The 16080-nt window shown below is 43.3% G+C and overlaps 1 protein-coding gene across 2 annotated transcripts; it reads left to right on the forward strand.

Moving 5' to 3' along the window:
- The first annotated feature begins 64 nt into the window (after positions 1 to 64).
- SAR1A (secretion associated Ras related GTPase 1A) lies at positions 65 to 15593 on the forward strand. 2 transcript variants are annotated; one of them, XM_026504373.4, is made up of 7 exons: positions 65 to 201; positions 5027 to 5100; positions 5226 to 5345; positions 5780 to 5845; positions 8396 to 8499; positions 11326 to 11457; positions 13247 to 15593. In XM_026504373.4, the coding sequence occupies exons 2-7, from the start codon at positions 5043 to 5045 to the stop codon at positions 13361 to 13363; spliced, it is 597 nt and encodes a 198-aa protein (XP_026360158.1). In that variant the 5' UTR covers positions 65 to 201; positions 5027 to 5042; the 3' UTR covers positions 13364 to 15593. The 2 variants fall into 2 exon arrangements, with proteins under 2 accessions (XP_026360158.1, XP_057164477.1); XM_057308494.1 differs by having other exon boundaries at positions 11326 to 15593.
- The last annotated feature ends 487 nt before the right edge of the window (positions 15594 to 16080 follow it).

The raw sequence follows: 16080 nt of genomic DNA on the forward strand, positions 1-16080 counted from the left end.
GCGGCCGAGTCGTCGGTAGGCGGCCCGGCGTTTCGGAGCGCCGTGGCGCTCGAGGGGGCGGGGCAAGCACGCGCCCGGAAGTCCCGGGGGAGGGGGTGTTACGTATATCCGGCGAATAGCTGGCGGTCCGGGTGCTGCTGGGCTGTGTGCTCTGAGGGAGGGTCGAAGCTGCCCGCCGCCGCCGGAGGAGCCCCCTTGGCCGTGAGTCGGGGAGCTGCTGCGAGGGAAGGAGCCGAGGGCCCGGAGGGGCTGGGGCGGGCGGCGGGGAGGGTCGGGGTGGAGGCCGGCTCAGGCGGGCTTGCTGTGTGTGGGGGGGGAAGTGACACGCAGGCGGTTCTGTGGGGCCGCGGGGCTGGTTCTGGGTGGGGACGGGCCGACTTGGTCGGTCTCCTCGGTTCGTGACAGCACTTGGGGTATCGGGTCGATCTGCATTCCTTCGGGGGTCCCGCAGCTGCTGGGCGGGATCAGTTTTCTTGTTTGTACTGTGCGCTCAGGTTTGCGAAACGGTTTCACATCCCGTCTCGGATGAGCCTCACAGCCCTTGGTCGGGCGAGTGGGAGTCCTTGATGACTATCCTTGATTTGCAGCCTGGGGCATAATAAGGCTCGCTAGGCAGTGAATTGGCCAAGGCCCCGCAGATAGCAAGAGGAGCGTTCGAACCGGATCTCCTGACTCCCAGTGCAGTGCACACCCCCCTCCCCGACTTTCAGTTCAGTGTTATCGTCTGATGCCCTGGGTCGAGCTCCGTATTTTCTTCTTCCACCTTCCTCTTTTCCTCCCTCTCTTCAATGCGTGGAAAAATTCCTTGGTGTGCGTTTGGTATAGATCAATGTTTTCTTCGTGATTCTAGCCTAGAGGCCAGGAGCGCACTTGTGAGGGTTGGCACTAAATTGTCTCTTAGTATTCTCCCTTGCTCTTGTCTATTCCTCCTTTTACCTCGATCCATCTGCTTAGGTCGTGACGGGAGACTGGTGGTGCTTTGCCTATGGGCTTGACCTTTGATATTTACCTTGCAGCTAAGCATAGTTTCTTAGCTAAAACCAGCAGCCCGCTAGCCCAGATCTGTCAGGAATGGTGTCTCAAAGTTGTAATGAGTATGCATAAGAAATAATGAGTGTGTATAGAGAGTCGTGCATACATTATTGGCTAATGGTCAATATTGGCTAGTGCTCCTTTTTTTTTTTTATTTACTTCAGTCTGATGTCAGTCCTGAAATTTGCAAATTTTATTTTGGGGTACATTGGCAATACTTTTGTGATAGTTAGTTCTTAATTTGTGGTAGTTTAGAGTTCTTAAATTCTAGAGTACGCTGATTTGCTACAAGATGCCATAAGGTGGTAGAGTGGATCAAGGATAGGAAATAAATAGAATGCTAGTTATTAAAATACCATTCAAAAGGTGTGGTAAGTTGTAAGGAAGAAAACTTTAGAAGATTATCATCTGTTTAGCTGGAGGGTTAAGGAAGTTTTATGTTTCTTTAAAAGCAGTTTTGTGATTTGGAACTGAATTTTATGCAATATTAACAGGAAGAGCTTTGGCTTTGGCGTTTAAAAAGGAAGGTTTAAGTTTTGGCACTGAGACTTTTTAGCTGAGCATTTTTGGTTAAGTCAGCTGACCTAGGAGTGTCAGCATCCTTGTTTTGTTTTTGAAAGCTAAGGGCTCCTGTCCAGTAGGGTTTCTGTGAGGTTGAAATGGGGTGTATGTGCAGGCACTGTATAAAATGTAAAACTACTTGTTAGGGGTACAAAACCTAAGAACTCAAGGATGGAGGAGCCATCAAAGCCATTTCCTTAATTTTGGGTAGCAATACAGTGCAACACTTTGGGTCCGATAATGGTTTTTATTATTTTTTTAACATCACCTGAAGAGTTTCTTCGAGCACTTTTTCATAGATCATTTTGGAGGAATGTCAGGGAAAGATAAATTTTTATAGCAGGAATGTCAAGGGAAGATAAATTGGAAAATCAAACTAATTCAGTTACCATGAAAAATTCCTTAATGAGGGGTTTTCCCATTGTCACCTTTGGAGAATTCATTGAGTTTGGAAGAATTCTAAAATGATGTAAAACTTCACAAAGAGTATATAAAAGTATTGACTGCAACTCTGTGTAGTACAAATAAATATGGAACAATGGCTTTTAAAGGAGCGATCAGAGTGGGAGAGATCTTAAAGAAAGGTTCTCTGTAAAGGTGAGCCTCACTTCTCCAAATTGTAGACTGAGAAAAGTAGGGAAAGATGACTGGTTTAGGGGAATTGCAGAGAAGAGGCACATTGTTCTTTTACTTAACTCAGTGGAAATTTAAAACAGGAGCTTTGTAAACTGTATTTAAGTCATTAAACTTCTTAAAGTGCCGACTGAGTTACCAGACAAATTATTTAACATGCTAATTTTCATCTCTGCCAATATATATATCTCCCCCCCCATAGATATATTTTAAGATTTTATTTATTTGTTTGAAAGAGAGAGAGCACAAGCAGGGGGAGGGGGAGAGGGAGAAATAGACTCTGCTGAGCAGGGAGCCCCATGCGGGGCTCAATCCCAGGATCCCAGGATTATGACCCAAGCTGAAGGCAGACGCTTAACCCACTGAGCCACCCAAGCACCCCTGCCAAAATATATTTTAATGTTACTGAAAAGGGCAAAAAACTCCCCATAGTCAGTATTTTTTTTATAAAAGCTTTTACCTTAGCCTCTACTCTCACCCAAACTCCCAAGCCTCATTTGGCCTTCCATGTTAAGAGCCATAGAAAATAAGCATTAAGCAGTCCCTAAAGTTTATAGGTCAGGCCTGATTTTCTTTTTTTTAAGACAATTTTTTTTTTAAGATTTTATTTATTTGACAGAGAGAGAGCCAGCGAGAGAGGGAACACAAGCAGGGGGAGTGGGAGAGGGAGAAGCAGGCTCCCAGCGGAGGAGCTTGATGCGGGGCTCGATCCCATAACGCTGGGATCACGCCCTGAGCCGAAGGCAGACGCTTAACGACTGAGCCACCCAGGCGCCCCAGGCCTGATTTTTTTTAAAGATTTTATTTAATTGAGAGAGAGAGTGCACACAAGCAGGGGGGGATCCCAGGACACTGGAGTCATGACCTGAGCCGAAGGCAGACACAACCAACTGAGCCACCCAGGCGCCCAGGCCTGATTAAAAAAACCCAAAAAACCTCAGTCACTGGACAGAAAAAAGAAATAAATACACACACACACACACACACACACACACACATATTTCAGTTTATTTAGTTATTTATTTAAGTAGTCTCTACCCTTAATGTGGGGCTCAAAACCATGATCCCAAGATCAAGAGGTACACGTTCCTCTGACTGAGCCAGTCAGGAGCCCCCAAATTAACATTTATTGCCTCGACTTTTCAACTTCTCTATCTAGCATTCTTTGAATGAAGAATATAGGTAGGTTTTTGTGGATAACCCTGTTAAAGTCACTAGTAAAAGTAACAAAAGTAACCGGGGATGTACTGTATGGTGACTAACATAATATAATAAAAAATCATTAAAAAAAAAATAAAATAAAATAAAATAGAAAAAAAAAAGTAACAAAAGTAAACTTCTTTTTTTTTAGGATTTTTTATTTATTTATTTGACAGAGACAGAGACAGCCAGCGAGAGAGGGAACACAGGCAGGGGGAGTGGGAGAGGAAGAAGCAGACTCCCAGCGGAGGAGCCTGATGTAGGGCTTGATCTCAGAACCCTGGGATCAGGTCCTGAGCCGAAGGCAGACACTTAACGACTGAGCCACCCAGGTGCCCCAACAAAAGTAAACTTTTGTTTACTTTTTTATAAAAACAAAAGTTCATGAAAGTTGTATTTGATAGCAATTGGTCACATCCAGTGTAGCCTTGTGTTCACATGCTCTTGCTGATGGAGAGGAGTGAAAGTGGGGAGTCTTTCTTTTTTTTCACCAAATCTGAAATATTGAGGCAAAAGTTCAGTGACCAGAAAATGCTGAACCTGAGAAACTTCGACTCCACCACTGGCTTTAGATCTTATCTTCTTAACTTCTTTCAGAGGTCCTCTTGCTCCTTACCAGTGTATGTAGACCTTTCAGTAGCTTTGGGTCATCTTTTGTTTGTCCAGGCTTATGGAAAACAGTAGGAAAAGTGGTCTTAATATTAGTACTAATTAGGGTGTGTACTTGGCTAGGAACCTATTTCTATGCCCTGAACAAGTATTCTTGTTTTAAGAAAATCCCTATTTGTAAAATGGGTTAGGTCTTGGTTACTCAGATTATGAAAAGATTCTCTTATTCCTTCATGGCTCGCCGAAATAGTGATATCCTCTCTTTTTATAGGTTGAGACACAATCTGCAAGGGGGGTTATATAAATACTGTTTAGGAAACAGCATTGGTGGGGCACCTGCGTGGTGCAGTCAATTAAGGTTCTGACTCTTGGTTCAGCTCAGGGTCAGAGCAGGCTCCCTGATCGGTGGGGAGTCTGCTTGAGATCTCTCTCTCCCTCTGCCCATCCCCCCCCCTTGAGCTCTCCTTTCTCAAATAAATAAATAGATCTTTAAAAAAAAAGATAATAGTCATTGTTAAGTGGGGCAGGGCAGATTATGTCAGCCATTAGGATTTCGGTGACTGTTTTCTAGAGCTGTTTACAAGGAAGGGTTAATATGCTTTTCATTGTTATCTTCTGCTTAGTGTATTGATGTGACAGTTTGATCTAGATTATTGATGGGACTGATTTCCTAGAGGTTTTGCTAACTGGTGGACAGCAGTGGTGTATCTAGGGAATGTGAAGGAGCAGGCGCCTGGAGGAGAGAGTTGACGGTGAAAGAGGAAAGTAGATCCTTAACTCCTAGTCCTTGGAGTATCATGGATTGAAAACCGATAGAAAACCAGGAGTTTGTGCAGATCTGAGGACCCCAGAGACTTCTCTCCAGGGTGCAAAATCCTTTATTTTCTATGTCTGAAAGCATGGGACAGTAAACACGCATCAGGGCTGCAGAATAAGAGAACTGTGCTAGCATTCAGAAAGCTAATGTTTGCTGCTTTCATATTTTATACAGGTAGTAAGCATTAATAATGTCTTTCATCTTTGAGTGGATCTACAATGGCTTCAGCAGTGTGCTCCAGTTCCTAGGTAAAGCCATTTCCTTGAAATATATCATAGGTTTCAAACTTTGTACAGTTCCTTCAACAATCTAGATACAAATAGCCTTTGGTAAGTAGAAAGCAAAATTATGTTAAATTTTTTTTCTTTTTTAGGACTGTACAAGAAATCTGGAAAACTTGTATTTTTGGGTTTGGACAATGCAGGCAAAACCACTCTTCTACACATGCTCAAAGATGACCGATTGGGCCAGCATGTTCCAACATTACATCCGAGTAGGTTTGAAAATACCAGGTGACCTTTTGATATTTGAAGGTCAATGTCATGGTTTGAGGGCGAATCCCCAGTTGACTCATTTCTTATATTAACTGAGGTCCCAAAAGACAGCTCACTTGAAAAAAATTCCCTGTAGGACACTCAGGGCACGTACCCCTAAATCTAACCCTCTGGGACTGTGTCAGTATCTGTTTTCACTAGTTCTGTAAGGGGACCCATCTCCCATATTTACTTCTGAGAAGCAGCAGACATTTTGGAGAAAAAGAAACTTGGCTTTTTAGATTAATTTAAGAATGTTTTCACCCTTGTATCCTTTTCTTTCCAAGGTAAAAGCTTCATTAAGTTTTGCATTTGTATTGGCTTATAGTGCTGGGAGCTGGGCCTTGTTGGATGGAGGAGTTTATGTCTTTTTTCTGTTTTGACAATTTTTCAGCATCAGAAGAGCTGACAATTGCTGGAATGACGTTTACAACTTTCGATCTTGGTGGGCATGAGCAAGGTAAGAGACGATTCAGTGGAAGAGTGGAATTGACTTATGGTTCTTTTTATACCCTTTTTTTTTTTTTTTTAAGCAGTGTGACATTTTTACCTTTTAAACTGTGATTAAATTATGATTGAGATCTTATTACTTGAAATTGTTCTTAAGTATTTTCAAACTTGTCAAAAGTTGCATAAATACAGAGAACTCCTCTCCTTTATACCTTTTGCCCCAATTTATTAGTCTCTATGTAAAACCTATTAATATTTATCAAACCTAGGAAGTTTTATTTTTATCTACTCTGCAGTGTATATTTCTCTTTTTGTCAGTTGTCTCCATAATCGGCTTGATAGCATTTTTCCCCTTGAACAAGAGCTAGTACAATATCAAATTTAATCATGTCTCTCTTATATTCTTTATTCAGTGGAATGTAAGTGTGTAGAAAATTGTTATTATTTGAAAGTAATTTCAAATTTGTCAAAAGTTGCAAAAATAATACAGTGATATACTTGTGACCATTCTGATCTATTTTGTATACTCTGTTCATGTGGGGTGGTTGGGAGAACGTTTTCCTCTACCTTGTCGTTCTCATAGTACCTTCTGCCTTACACAGGCCATGTCCACATGGTTCCTCGATTCCTATCACGTATCTTGTGTGGGTTTTGGGGCTGTATAGAATGGGACATCTTTTTCTGAGGACACTTACTTTACATTTGGCAAGACTAGGCTTAGGAGTAAAACATCTAAGATGTGGGAATAAATGTTCTGCAGAGTTGAAAAAATAAACTATTGAAATTTTGTCAGGTTTATTCATTTGTTCTTAAATTGAGTTGAGAGGTCTACTTTTAGAGCATTCATTATGTTAGGTAATAATATAGCTTTTGAAAAGTATACTTAAAAGATTAGAATATTGGTAATTTTAATTTTTTAGCCAAGTAATTTTAACCAGAAATCTAAGGAGTGATCTGAATGACTTTGTAGTCGGTGATCTCATGAACATGTCATCACATTTATTTTAGTCACTTAGTGTTTCTGTCCCGCAAAATCGTATGTAGTATGGTCACAATCACGTGAAATACCTGTACAGAAAAAAAATATTAAACGAACATATACGAAAACATTAGCAGTAGGTGTGTTTCAGCGGAGGATTACAGATGATCTTTTACCTTTTTTTCTCTAATGAGCTTGTATCGTTTCATTTGGGTAGTAATGGATATATGGTGGCTTTGCTGCTGCTTTCAAAAGGATTTGTAACTGCTCACAAATTTAACTTCAGAGATAATACAGTTGTAAGAACTGAACTGAGACCGGTTGGAGAATGCAGGAAAGATGTTTTTAGATCCTTAAACTGAGACTTAATGTGCTCTTTGCTGTGATAAATTTAGCTTTCAGGTTTTGATAGATTATGAAGGGGGGGAACGTGTTACATGTAGTTTTGTTTTGTTTGAGGAAAATTTATTTAACAGAATTACTTCATCATAACTTAGTCACCATTTTATAGAAGTTACTAAAATGGTATATATTTGGAGATTTCCTTTTAAAAAAAAAAAACTTAAAAATTTTAACTTCTGTAAGTAGGTCCGGCTCAGGGTACCTGGCTGGTTCAGTCAGAAAAGCATGCGACTCTTGATCCCAGGGTTGTGAGTTGGAGCCCCACGTTGGGTGTAGAGATTACTTCAAAAGAAAAAAAAAGTTCAGGCTCCCTGTAACAAATTGAGTACACACTCAAAATATGAATATGGAAGGTGAAATGTGGAAGTTCCCCAGCCTCTCCTTCCCTGTCTCACTCTTTAGAGGTAACCATTATTACCTCTGATGTAGAGATGCTTTGTTATTCATCCCTGTGAAAGTACTAGAAGTGAATGGCTTAGAAATTATAATACAATGAGAGCATTGCTTCCCAAACCATTATCACTTCATGTCATAGACAAACAAAACAAATAAAATTTATAAGGCCTCCTGGGTTAAATATGGGAGACTCAGCTAATTGCCTGGGAACCTCAACCACCCGTCAGGCCCCATCTCCTGAGGATGGACGGAGCAGGTGAGTGTGTCAGTACACGTACGCAGTGGTTAGTTAGGAACTAACCTGGGGCTGATGGTCTGTGGACAGGTAATTTGCATCCTGATGAATTTGACTTTGAGGGTGAAGTAGGTCACTTAACTGAGTCAAAGTGACCTGGTGTCAGACAGTAGGGAGTGGTGGAAACTTTGCTAAATGGAAGAGCCCAGACTTCATTTGAAGGGATAGCCACCACCCAGTTCCAGCTGGTTAGTAACTGGTGAGTAGGTATGTGTGGGATTGCCAGATGTTGCAGTTTTTCCAAAAATCAGGCAAAAAACCTTGATTTTTTTTAATTTGAAAAAATCAGATTCAATTCATGGACCATCCGTGTATACCCTTTGTTCTGATTTAATTCTGGTTAGGACTTGGAGAATGGAGTTGAATGCTATTGAAACCAAGCCAAGGTCTGCCCATTTTAGGGCAAAAAAAAATAGATATATTTTTCAAAATACCTTTTTTTTTTTTTTTTTTTTAAATTAACGCAACTACGAACTTTTGTCTTTTAGCACGTCGGGTTTGGAAAAATTACCTCCCAGCAATTAATGGGATTGTCTTTCTGGTGGACTGTGCAGATCACCCTCGCCTCATGGAATCCAAAGTTGAGCTAAATGTACGATTTTATTTTTTCTTTTTTTGGCCTCTGTGTCTGTTAAGGAATCCAGGTCAGTAGTGTCAATACTTTCGCATTCCAGTTACCATGTGATGAAAGTCCTAGTTACAGGAAGAAAGTGTTTTAAAATCTAAGACCTTGCTTTTCAGTGTCTTGAGGAAACTCAGCTTGAACTCAAGGAAGTTAACTTTGTATCTGTCATAGGGTGACAGTGCCCAGTTTGCTCACCCACTCCCCAGGGTGTGCCTGTTGCCCTGGCGCAGTGAACGCCTTTTACCTTCACATACCACATACGGTCCCTGCGTCTGAAGCGTCGGCAGAGTGGCCTTAAGAGGGAGATTAAAGGACCTTTATGTATTTGAATCTGGGCTCGCACTCTGTGCCTGCCCACCCGTGCACTGAATGACTCCGCAGACCTTAACGGTCTGTTCTTAGTCTTCAGTTTGGGTCACGGGCAGCATTTGATGCTGTCAGGTTCTCTCCTTTCTCCTTTCTCAACCTTGCATTTCCTTGGCCTCACAGTTCTTGTGATGTCGCCTTTGGTAGCCGCTCCTCGGTCACCCTGCAGCTTTATGTGCAGCACAGCACAGAAAGTCTTTCCTGATCTTTCCTCTTTTTATTTCTCCAGCTGCTTTTCTTTTTATTGCCTACCTTGAACTACATTCCAGACATGGAGAACAACTTGTCCTTCCTTCAGTAGGCACAAGCGGCTGTCCCTGCCCGGCTTTCTCATCTGACCCCCACCCACTTTCGCTGGTAAATTAAAAAAATGTCCTTTAAGAGTGGCGCCTGGGTGGCTCAGTTGGTTAAGCGTCTGCCTTCGGCTCAGGTCTCACGATCCCGGGGTCCTGGGATTGAGTCCCACATCGGGCTTCCTGCTCAGTGGGGAGTTTGTTTCTCCCTCTCCCTCTGCTGTTCTCTCTCTCCCTGTCAAATAAATAAATAAAATCTTAAAAAAAAAGTGCCCTTTAAGAGATCCCAGAGTTCAGCCAAGACCTCTTTTAGGAAGCTTTCCCGGACCTCTTAGGCTTAGACTTGCCACCTTATCAATGTCCGTGGTCTTTACTGGTTTTCTTGTCTCTTCATCAGCTTGTGAACTTAGAAGGGACCGAGTTTTGTTTCTTTGTGAAATCCTTGCACCTAGCAAAGCATCAGACATATGGTAGGCATCTGGTTAGTATTTAATCAGTAAATGACCTCCTTACTCTGATTTTGTCTAACATTTTGCGGAACCTAAGATGGTCAGAAGTATGTTCCCTGTTATCCCTTCAGCTCTGCTCTCCTCTCCATGCTTTTCCTGTCAGTGGGCACTGGATTCCCAGGCTTGAAATCTGTGCCAGCTCAGGCCCCTCTGTCTGGCTTATCATCTAGACATCAGTCTCTTCACCTCTTTCTCCACAGCGCCTGCTGCACTATTCCTTGGACGCTGCCATCTTAGGCTCGCTCGCTGTCCCTTATCTGAGCACACATACTTTGTGTGGATTCATTGTGTTTTCTTACACGGATTCTTTTTTTTTTTTTCTTTTAAAGATTTTATTTATTTGAGGGGCGCCTGGGTGGCTCAGTCGTTAAGCGTCTGCCTTTGGCTCAGGTCATGATCCCAGGGTCCTGGGATTGAGCCCCGCATCAGGCTACCTGCTCAGCGGGAAGCCTGCTTCTCCCTCTCCCGCTCCCCCTGCTGGTGTTCCCTCTCTCGCTGTGTCTCTCTCTGTCCAATAAATAAATAAAATCTTTAAAAAAAACAAAAGATTTTATTTATTAGAGAGAGCGCATGAGTGGGGGTGGGAGGGGCAGAGGGAGAGGGGAAGGAGGCTTCCCGCTGACCGGGGAGTTCCACATGGGACTCCATCCCAGGACCCTGAGATCATGACCTGAGCCGAAGGCAGACACTTAACAGACTGAGCCACCCAGGCGCCCCTCTCCACACAGATTCTATCTGGTAATTTCTGGATTTGGGGTCTTCAGGTCTGTTGCTGCTGACTTCTCGGACCGGCACCGTAATGTTGATCATGCCTTCCTATTCTGTGTACTGTGGGTCAGCATACAAACCAGGCCGTTCTCCACGTGGCTTTCTGAATGCTTTTTCTACTGTAAAGCCATTGCTTTTATTCTTCCTTCTCCTTTTCACCTATCCAGATCCTGCCCTCTTTCAGAGCTTAGTTGGGTTCCTCCACTTTGTTAAGACTTTCCTTAAGTCCACCATTTTCCCTGCCATTTGATTTCCATGAATGTCTTAGTATTTATACCGTCCCTATTCATTGTGACACTTAATCATCCGCTTGCCTTGCTTTGTTGACAGATGTATGAACCTTGAGTGAGGATTTCTTAAAGCCAGGGATATGTCTTACCTTTCTTTTTGTATCCCTCTCAGTGCCTGAGATAGTGCTTTGCACACATTGGGCACTCAGCGTGTACTCGGGGACTTCCTGTAGCCGTCTTCGAGGCTCTGTAGCCAGCGCATGGAGTCTTCTAGGAGGGTGCTCAGTGGTACCCTGAGCATGGTCTGTGGCTGAGTCATTTCTCTCAGAGTTAAGGTTGGGCAGTTCTGCTGCCTTGTGAATAGACACAGCCTTGAGCTGCAATTGTTTTGAGGCTGTTGGGGGATTTTTACCTAATGTCAAGGTAATTTTCAAGGGCTTCTTACCTAATGTGAAGAGTGTTGTATAATGTGAAGATTAGTAGTTCATCGTTCGGGTATAAAGATGATCAGATTTTCTCTTTACATTTGATACTTTGTAGACAAGTGAAAATCCGGGTGGTTTTCATGATCTGATGGGCATTTACAGATAGATCCCTTACCTCGCTCTTCCTTTATGCTGTCTTTAGGCTCTAATGACTGATGAGACAATATCCAATGTGCCAATCCTTATCTTGGGTAACAAGATTGACAGGACAGACGCGATCAGTGAAGAAAAACTCCGTGAGATATTTGGGCTTTATGGACAGACCACAGGAAAGGTAAGAGAAAAATCTTCAGGGGCCATGTTATTAAGGAAACACACAGCTTTTGAGACATTCATGTTTTGCTACCTAGATTTTGCTTGTCTTTCAAAAGTTGAACTGGGCCTAGGGTTGGTTTTACCCTAGGTGATTTGCAGTCACTCTGAAGGCAGGAGGCTGTTCTTTCACTGTTTTCTGAGGAGATTTTCCTCAGGTATGTGAGGACGAAGAAATCAGTAGGAGAGGTAGACTTACCGATTTAAGAATTTTTGACTCTCTTTCAAATCTAATTGAGAGAAATCTTTTTTGAAGGAGGCCTGCTTACCAGAAATCAGTTTTGTTTTTGACTGGACATTTCAGGTTATAAAGAAGAGTGATCCTTCATGATCACTTTCCAAGCACCGAAACCCAGGCTCTGGATTATCCTCAGTGTTGCTTGCTGAGAGAGGTAGGACTGCGGTCCCCGTTTTGAAGAGAGGAAAATCTGAGAGTGATTTGTTCCTATCTATGCCGCAAGTCAGTGATGAAACCGGGAATAGAACCTGGGTCTCCCAGATCAGTAGGTTATGCTATCTCCAGTTGGAAGGAGAACTTTATTGTAGAAGTGCTTGTGAGAGAGAAAATCTAGATCAGCTGTAGTTAAGCAGGAATTCTGGTTTTTTCAGCTTGGAGTGTTGGCATATTCAGCTTTAAAAATTTCCCTTTTCTGGGATCTCTGATAACCTGACTTTTTTTTACATGGTTTCTTATTTCTTAGTCTTACTTCTTTGTTGTTATCTAGTTTTTTCTAGAAACACTTGCTTTAACTTAGTTTCTCCTCTTCTGCATGGTGTTACACATACATGAATTCTTAATTTCCTTGATATAACCTGTTTTTTGCGTAGATTTCTGAATGCTTGTGCAAATGAGAATGTCCCTTTTTTTTTTTTTAAGAGTTTATTTGAGAGAGAGTGCACTCGCACAGCGTGACAGAAAGAGCACAAGTGAGGGGAGGGGCAGAGGGAGAGGGAGAAACAGACTACCCGCTGAGCGGCAAGTCCCACTCGGGGCTCGATCTCAGGACCCTGATATCATGACCTGAGCTAAAGGCAGATGTTTAATCGACTGAGTCACCCAGGCGTCCCTCTTTCTTTCTTTCTTTCTTTCTTTCTTTCTTTCTTTCTTTCTTTCTTTCTTTCTTTCTTTCTTTCTTCCTTTCTTTCTTCCTTCCTTCCTTCCTTCCTTCCTTCCTTCCTTCCTTCCTTCCTCTCTCTTTCTCTCTTCTCTTTTCTTTTCTTTCTTGTATTTGAGAGAAAGAGGGAACATGTGTGGAGGAGGGAAGGGCAGAGGGGGAGAGACTCTCAAGCCAACTCCCTGCTGAGTGAGGAGCCCTCTATGGGGCTCAGTCTCACAACCCTGAGCTCATGACCTAAGCTGAAACCAGGAGTTGGATGCTTCACCGATTGAGCCACCCAGGCGCCCTGAGAATGTCCTTATTTCCAGAGTCTTGGACTTCTCTCCATCAAAGAGCATGCTGGTTCTGTGGGTCCTAGTGGCCTTTTTCTTGGTTAGCTGCCATAACTTTCCAGATGCTGGTGTGTTCAAAGTAAAGGCTCTTTACAAAGATAGTCTGCAGATAGACCTGCGATTTTGGCCTGAAAGCGTGAAGCTCTGGGGAATTCGTCTTTGTGGCCTTGACCGCATTTCTGTGGTCTTAATTCCTACTTTCACTTGCTTTCGAGGAATGAAGGGAGTGATTTGTGATCCCCCTTTCAAGCTTTTCCACCCCGGGGATGCTAACAGACCTTCTTGGCCCTGCCTGCCCTAGGGGAACGTGACCCTGAAGGAGCTGAACGCCCGCCCCATGGAAGTGTTCATGTGCAGCGTGCTCAAGAGGCAAGGCTACGGCGAGGGCTTCCGCTGGCTTTCCCAGTATATTGACTGATGTTCGGACAGGGGAAATAAAAGAGTTCTACTTCTCTGGACTGATCCTATTCACAGCTTCCTCATGAACTTTTCTAATAGAACAAGGAAAGCTCTTCAACCGTGTCTGGCGTTGAGAAGCCAAGAGTCTCTGTCAGCTCTCTCATCGCCCAGTGGTGACATGTGCTCTTCTCCACACTGTCGGGAGGTTACGCTGCCCCATGTGCTGGTGCAGGTCAGCATCCCGGGACTTGGAAGCTGGCAGGATTTGCTGGGTAAAGCTGTGTGCCATCGTGGGGCACCGGAAAAGAAAAACACGTCTCACCACTGTGGTTGATTTCAAAAGAAAGTGATTCTATTTTTTAAAGAAAGTGTTAATGTAATTGGTGTCCCTCCTAACTTTTTGAGTTCAAAATTTACTTGGTCCAGAGTTTTCTGTTCTTTTTTTTTTGTCTAGTGAATGGCATTTAGCTTCTTTATAAAATTATGCGCGGAAGCGTGTTGGAGGCCAGAGCTCAGTCAGGTGAACTTACTCCTGTTGAGTTAGCAGGCTAGTAAGAGAAGCTCCCCCACTCTCTGACTGCCTGGTAGTTCGTGGTGCCACCTTGTGCACGGAGGAGCAGAGAGGGCAGCGCCCGGCCCGGTGGTGGCGGCAGCTTTCCACGGCGGTCAGTCCTCAGCGTGGTGCGCGGGGCAGGTGGTTGCGTCACTGTGGAGGAGTTCATTATGGAGTGGGTCTTTTATTATTTTTGCTTACAAAGCTACAAATTTCAGCCAGTCTTTGCATTTATACTGTTGTAAAACTTTCTCTCCATAGCACCTTTTTCATTTTCAGTTACAAAAACATGACTTTTGCCTCATGAAAGAGAACATCCCCGTGTTGGCCCGTAGCGCAGCCGTGCGCCGGTACTGCACGGCTTCTAGGGGAGACTTTCCTGATAGGTGAGTCCGCACGGGACAGTTAACAGCCGAAGGGCTTTTACTCCTGTGAGTTGAGAACTTAAAAGTCTGGCGTTTGTAGCGCTTGTTTGGATCCAGGAAAGGTTTATTTAGTGGGCTTGAGAGGTCTCATTTGCAGGATTGGGTCTCTTTACGGGACTGTTCATGGTTCATGAGCTCTTTTTATCAGTTACCTTTTTTTTTTTTTTGGTATGAAATTGCCTTTCTCCGTTCCAGAAATGAGCTGGGGAGACTCTAATGTGAGAACTCCGTGTGGCGGCGTCCTTGTCGGGCCGCAGCCCGCGTCAGGAAGAGCCCGGTGTGAGAGCCCCGGCTCGCCCAGCAGTGTGATGCGCACCATTTTCGTAGCGTTCCTTTTTCTTAGTGCCACACATGAAATGGGATTTCCATGATCTTAACCAATATTAGACCCTTTCTTAAAATGGGTGGAGATCTTCATTTTTCTTTAATGAGAGATTAGAAGTAGTTTCCTCAAAACTGAAAATTGTGACAATGATGCAGAGGTTTGAACTAAATTCAGTGGAATCCTTTCGTCTAATGTGAGGGTAGAGAGTGTGGATAACATGTTCCAGGGGGGGTGAGAGTGTTACTCTAATGGATTTCTCATTGTCAGTCGTCGGGACTGACCTATTAGGAGAGCATCCTTTCCCACTGCCGGTACCGCATGCAGAGGCTCAGTAAACGGTAAATCTGGGAAGAGCATGCCTTTCCTCTGTTAGCACGCATGGCTGGAGTAAAACAACATGTTGGTTTGGAAAGGGATGAAAGCCTTAAGTGAACACATCTAGCTAATGGAGAATGAACTCGATAGTTAACTTGCATACTTTCAATTTCCTTTGGCTAAAGGCAGCCCATACTTCTTTATCCAGAGACTTGAGAAGTATGATTGCAGTGCTAGTTTTCTTGTTTTTTTTTTCGTGTTTTCCTCTTTGTCCCTGATCACTTTGTAGCAAGCTAGGAAACTCCGGATGCTACACAGCTCAGCTCTTTGTGAAAGTGGTTTATTTTGGCCACTGGAGAAAGAGGGGATTGAAAAATCAGCTGGCATCTGTCTATTTCTTGCTCCACAGAAAACACTGTTCCTATAAAAAGATAGTAAAAGAAGCTGCTCTGAGGAGCTTGGCTCTTAACGGTGAGGAGCAGAGCTTTGTGCGGGAACTCCCATGAATTGAGACTTTTCATTCTGTTTTATCAGAGTGCATATATGTCCTATTTCAGGAAAAGTTTAAACAGTCATTTACAAAAGAAAGTCAATCTGTATCCTAAGCATTTTAATAAAAAGTTAAAACAAACTTGCTATCTTGTGCCATTTGTTTTTTCATTTATTTGTGTTGGTTTGTTCTGAGTTTGAACATATCCTGACATTTGTTGTGGGTGTGGCAGGGGTGGGGAAGCAAAAGTTGTTTCCTACTTTGGGGAAGAAATATTTACAAAGGATAAGAGAGACAAGTTTTGCTACCAGGAGAAAAAAAAGGCTAGGCCAATTCACACATTTCATTCAAAGTAATAAATTCAGTACCATTCGAGAGGCTTCGAATATGTGGTGATCCCAGGATTGGTGGTGTGCCTTTTTTTTTTTTTTTTAAGATTATTTATTTACTTACTTGATAGCGAGAGAGGGAACACAAGCAGGGGGAGTGGGAGAGGAAGAAGCAGGCTTCCCACTGAGCCGGGAGCCCGATGCGGGGCTTGATCCCATGACTCTGGGGTCATGACCTGAGCCCAAGGCAGACGCTTAATGACTGAGCCACCCAGGCGCCCCGGTGGTGTACTTTTTAA

The sequence above is a fragment of the Ursus arctos genome, unplaced genomic scaffold (genome assembly GCF_023065955.2).
Source record: "Ursus arctos isolate Adak ecotype North America unplaced genomic scaffold, UrsArc2.0 scaffold_7, whole genome shotgun sequence".
NCBI classification, from domain to species: Eukaryota; Metazoa; Chordata; class Mammalia; order Carnivora; family Ursidae; genus Ursus; species Ursus arctos.

What these genes read in the sequence shown, in the direction of transcription:
- SAR1A (XM_057308494.1), top strand. Translation starts at nt 5,043, where the DNA reads ATGTCTTTCATCTTTGAGTGGATCTACAATGGCTTCAGCAGTGTGCTC. An exon ending in CAGTGTGCTCCAGTTCCTAG is followed by an intron (nt 5,101 to 5,225) that starts GTAAAGCCATTT and finishes TTTCTTTTTTAG; the next exon opens with GACTGTACAAGAAATCTGGA. An exon ending in TGTTCCAACATTACATCCGA is followed by an intron (nt 5,346 to 5,779) that starts GTAGGTTTGAAA and finishes ACAATTTTTCAG; the next exon opens with CATCAGAAGAGCTGACAATT.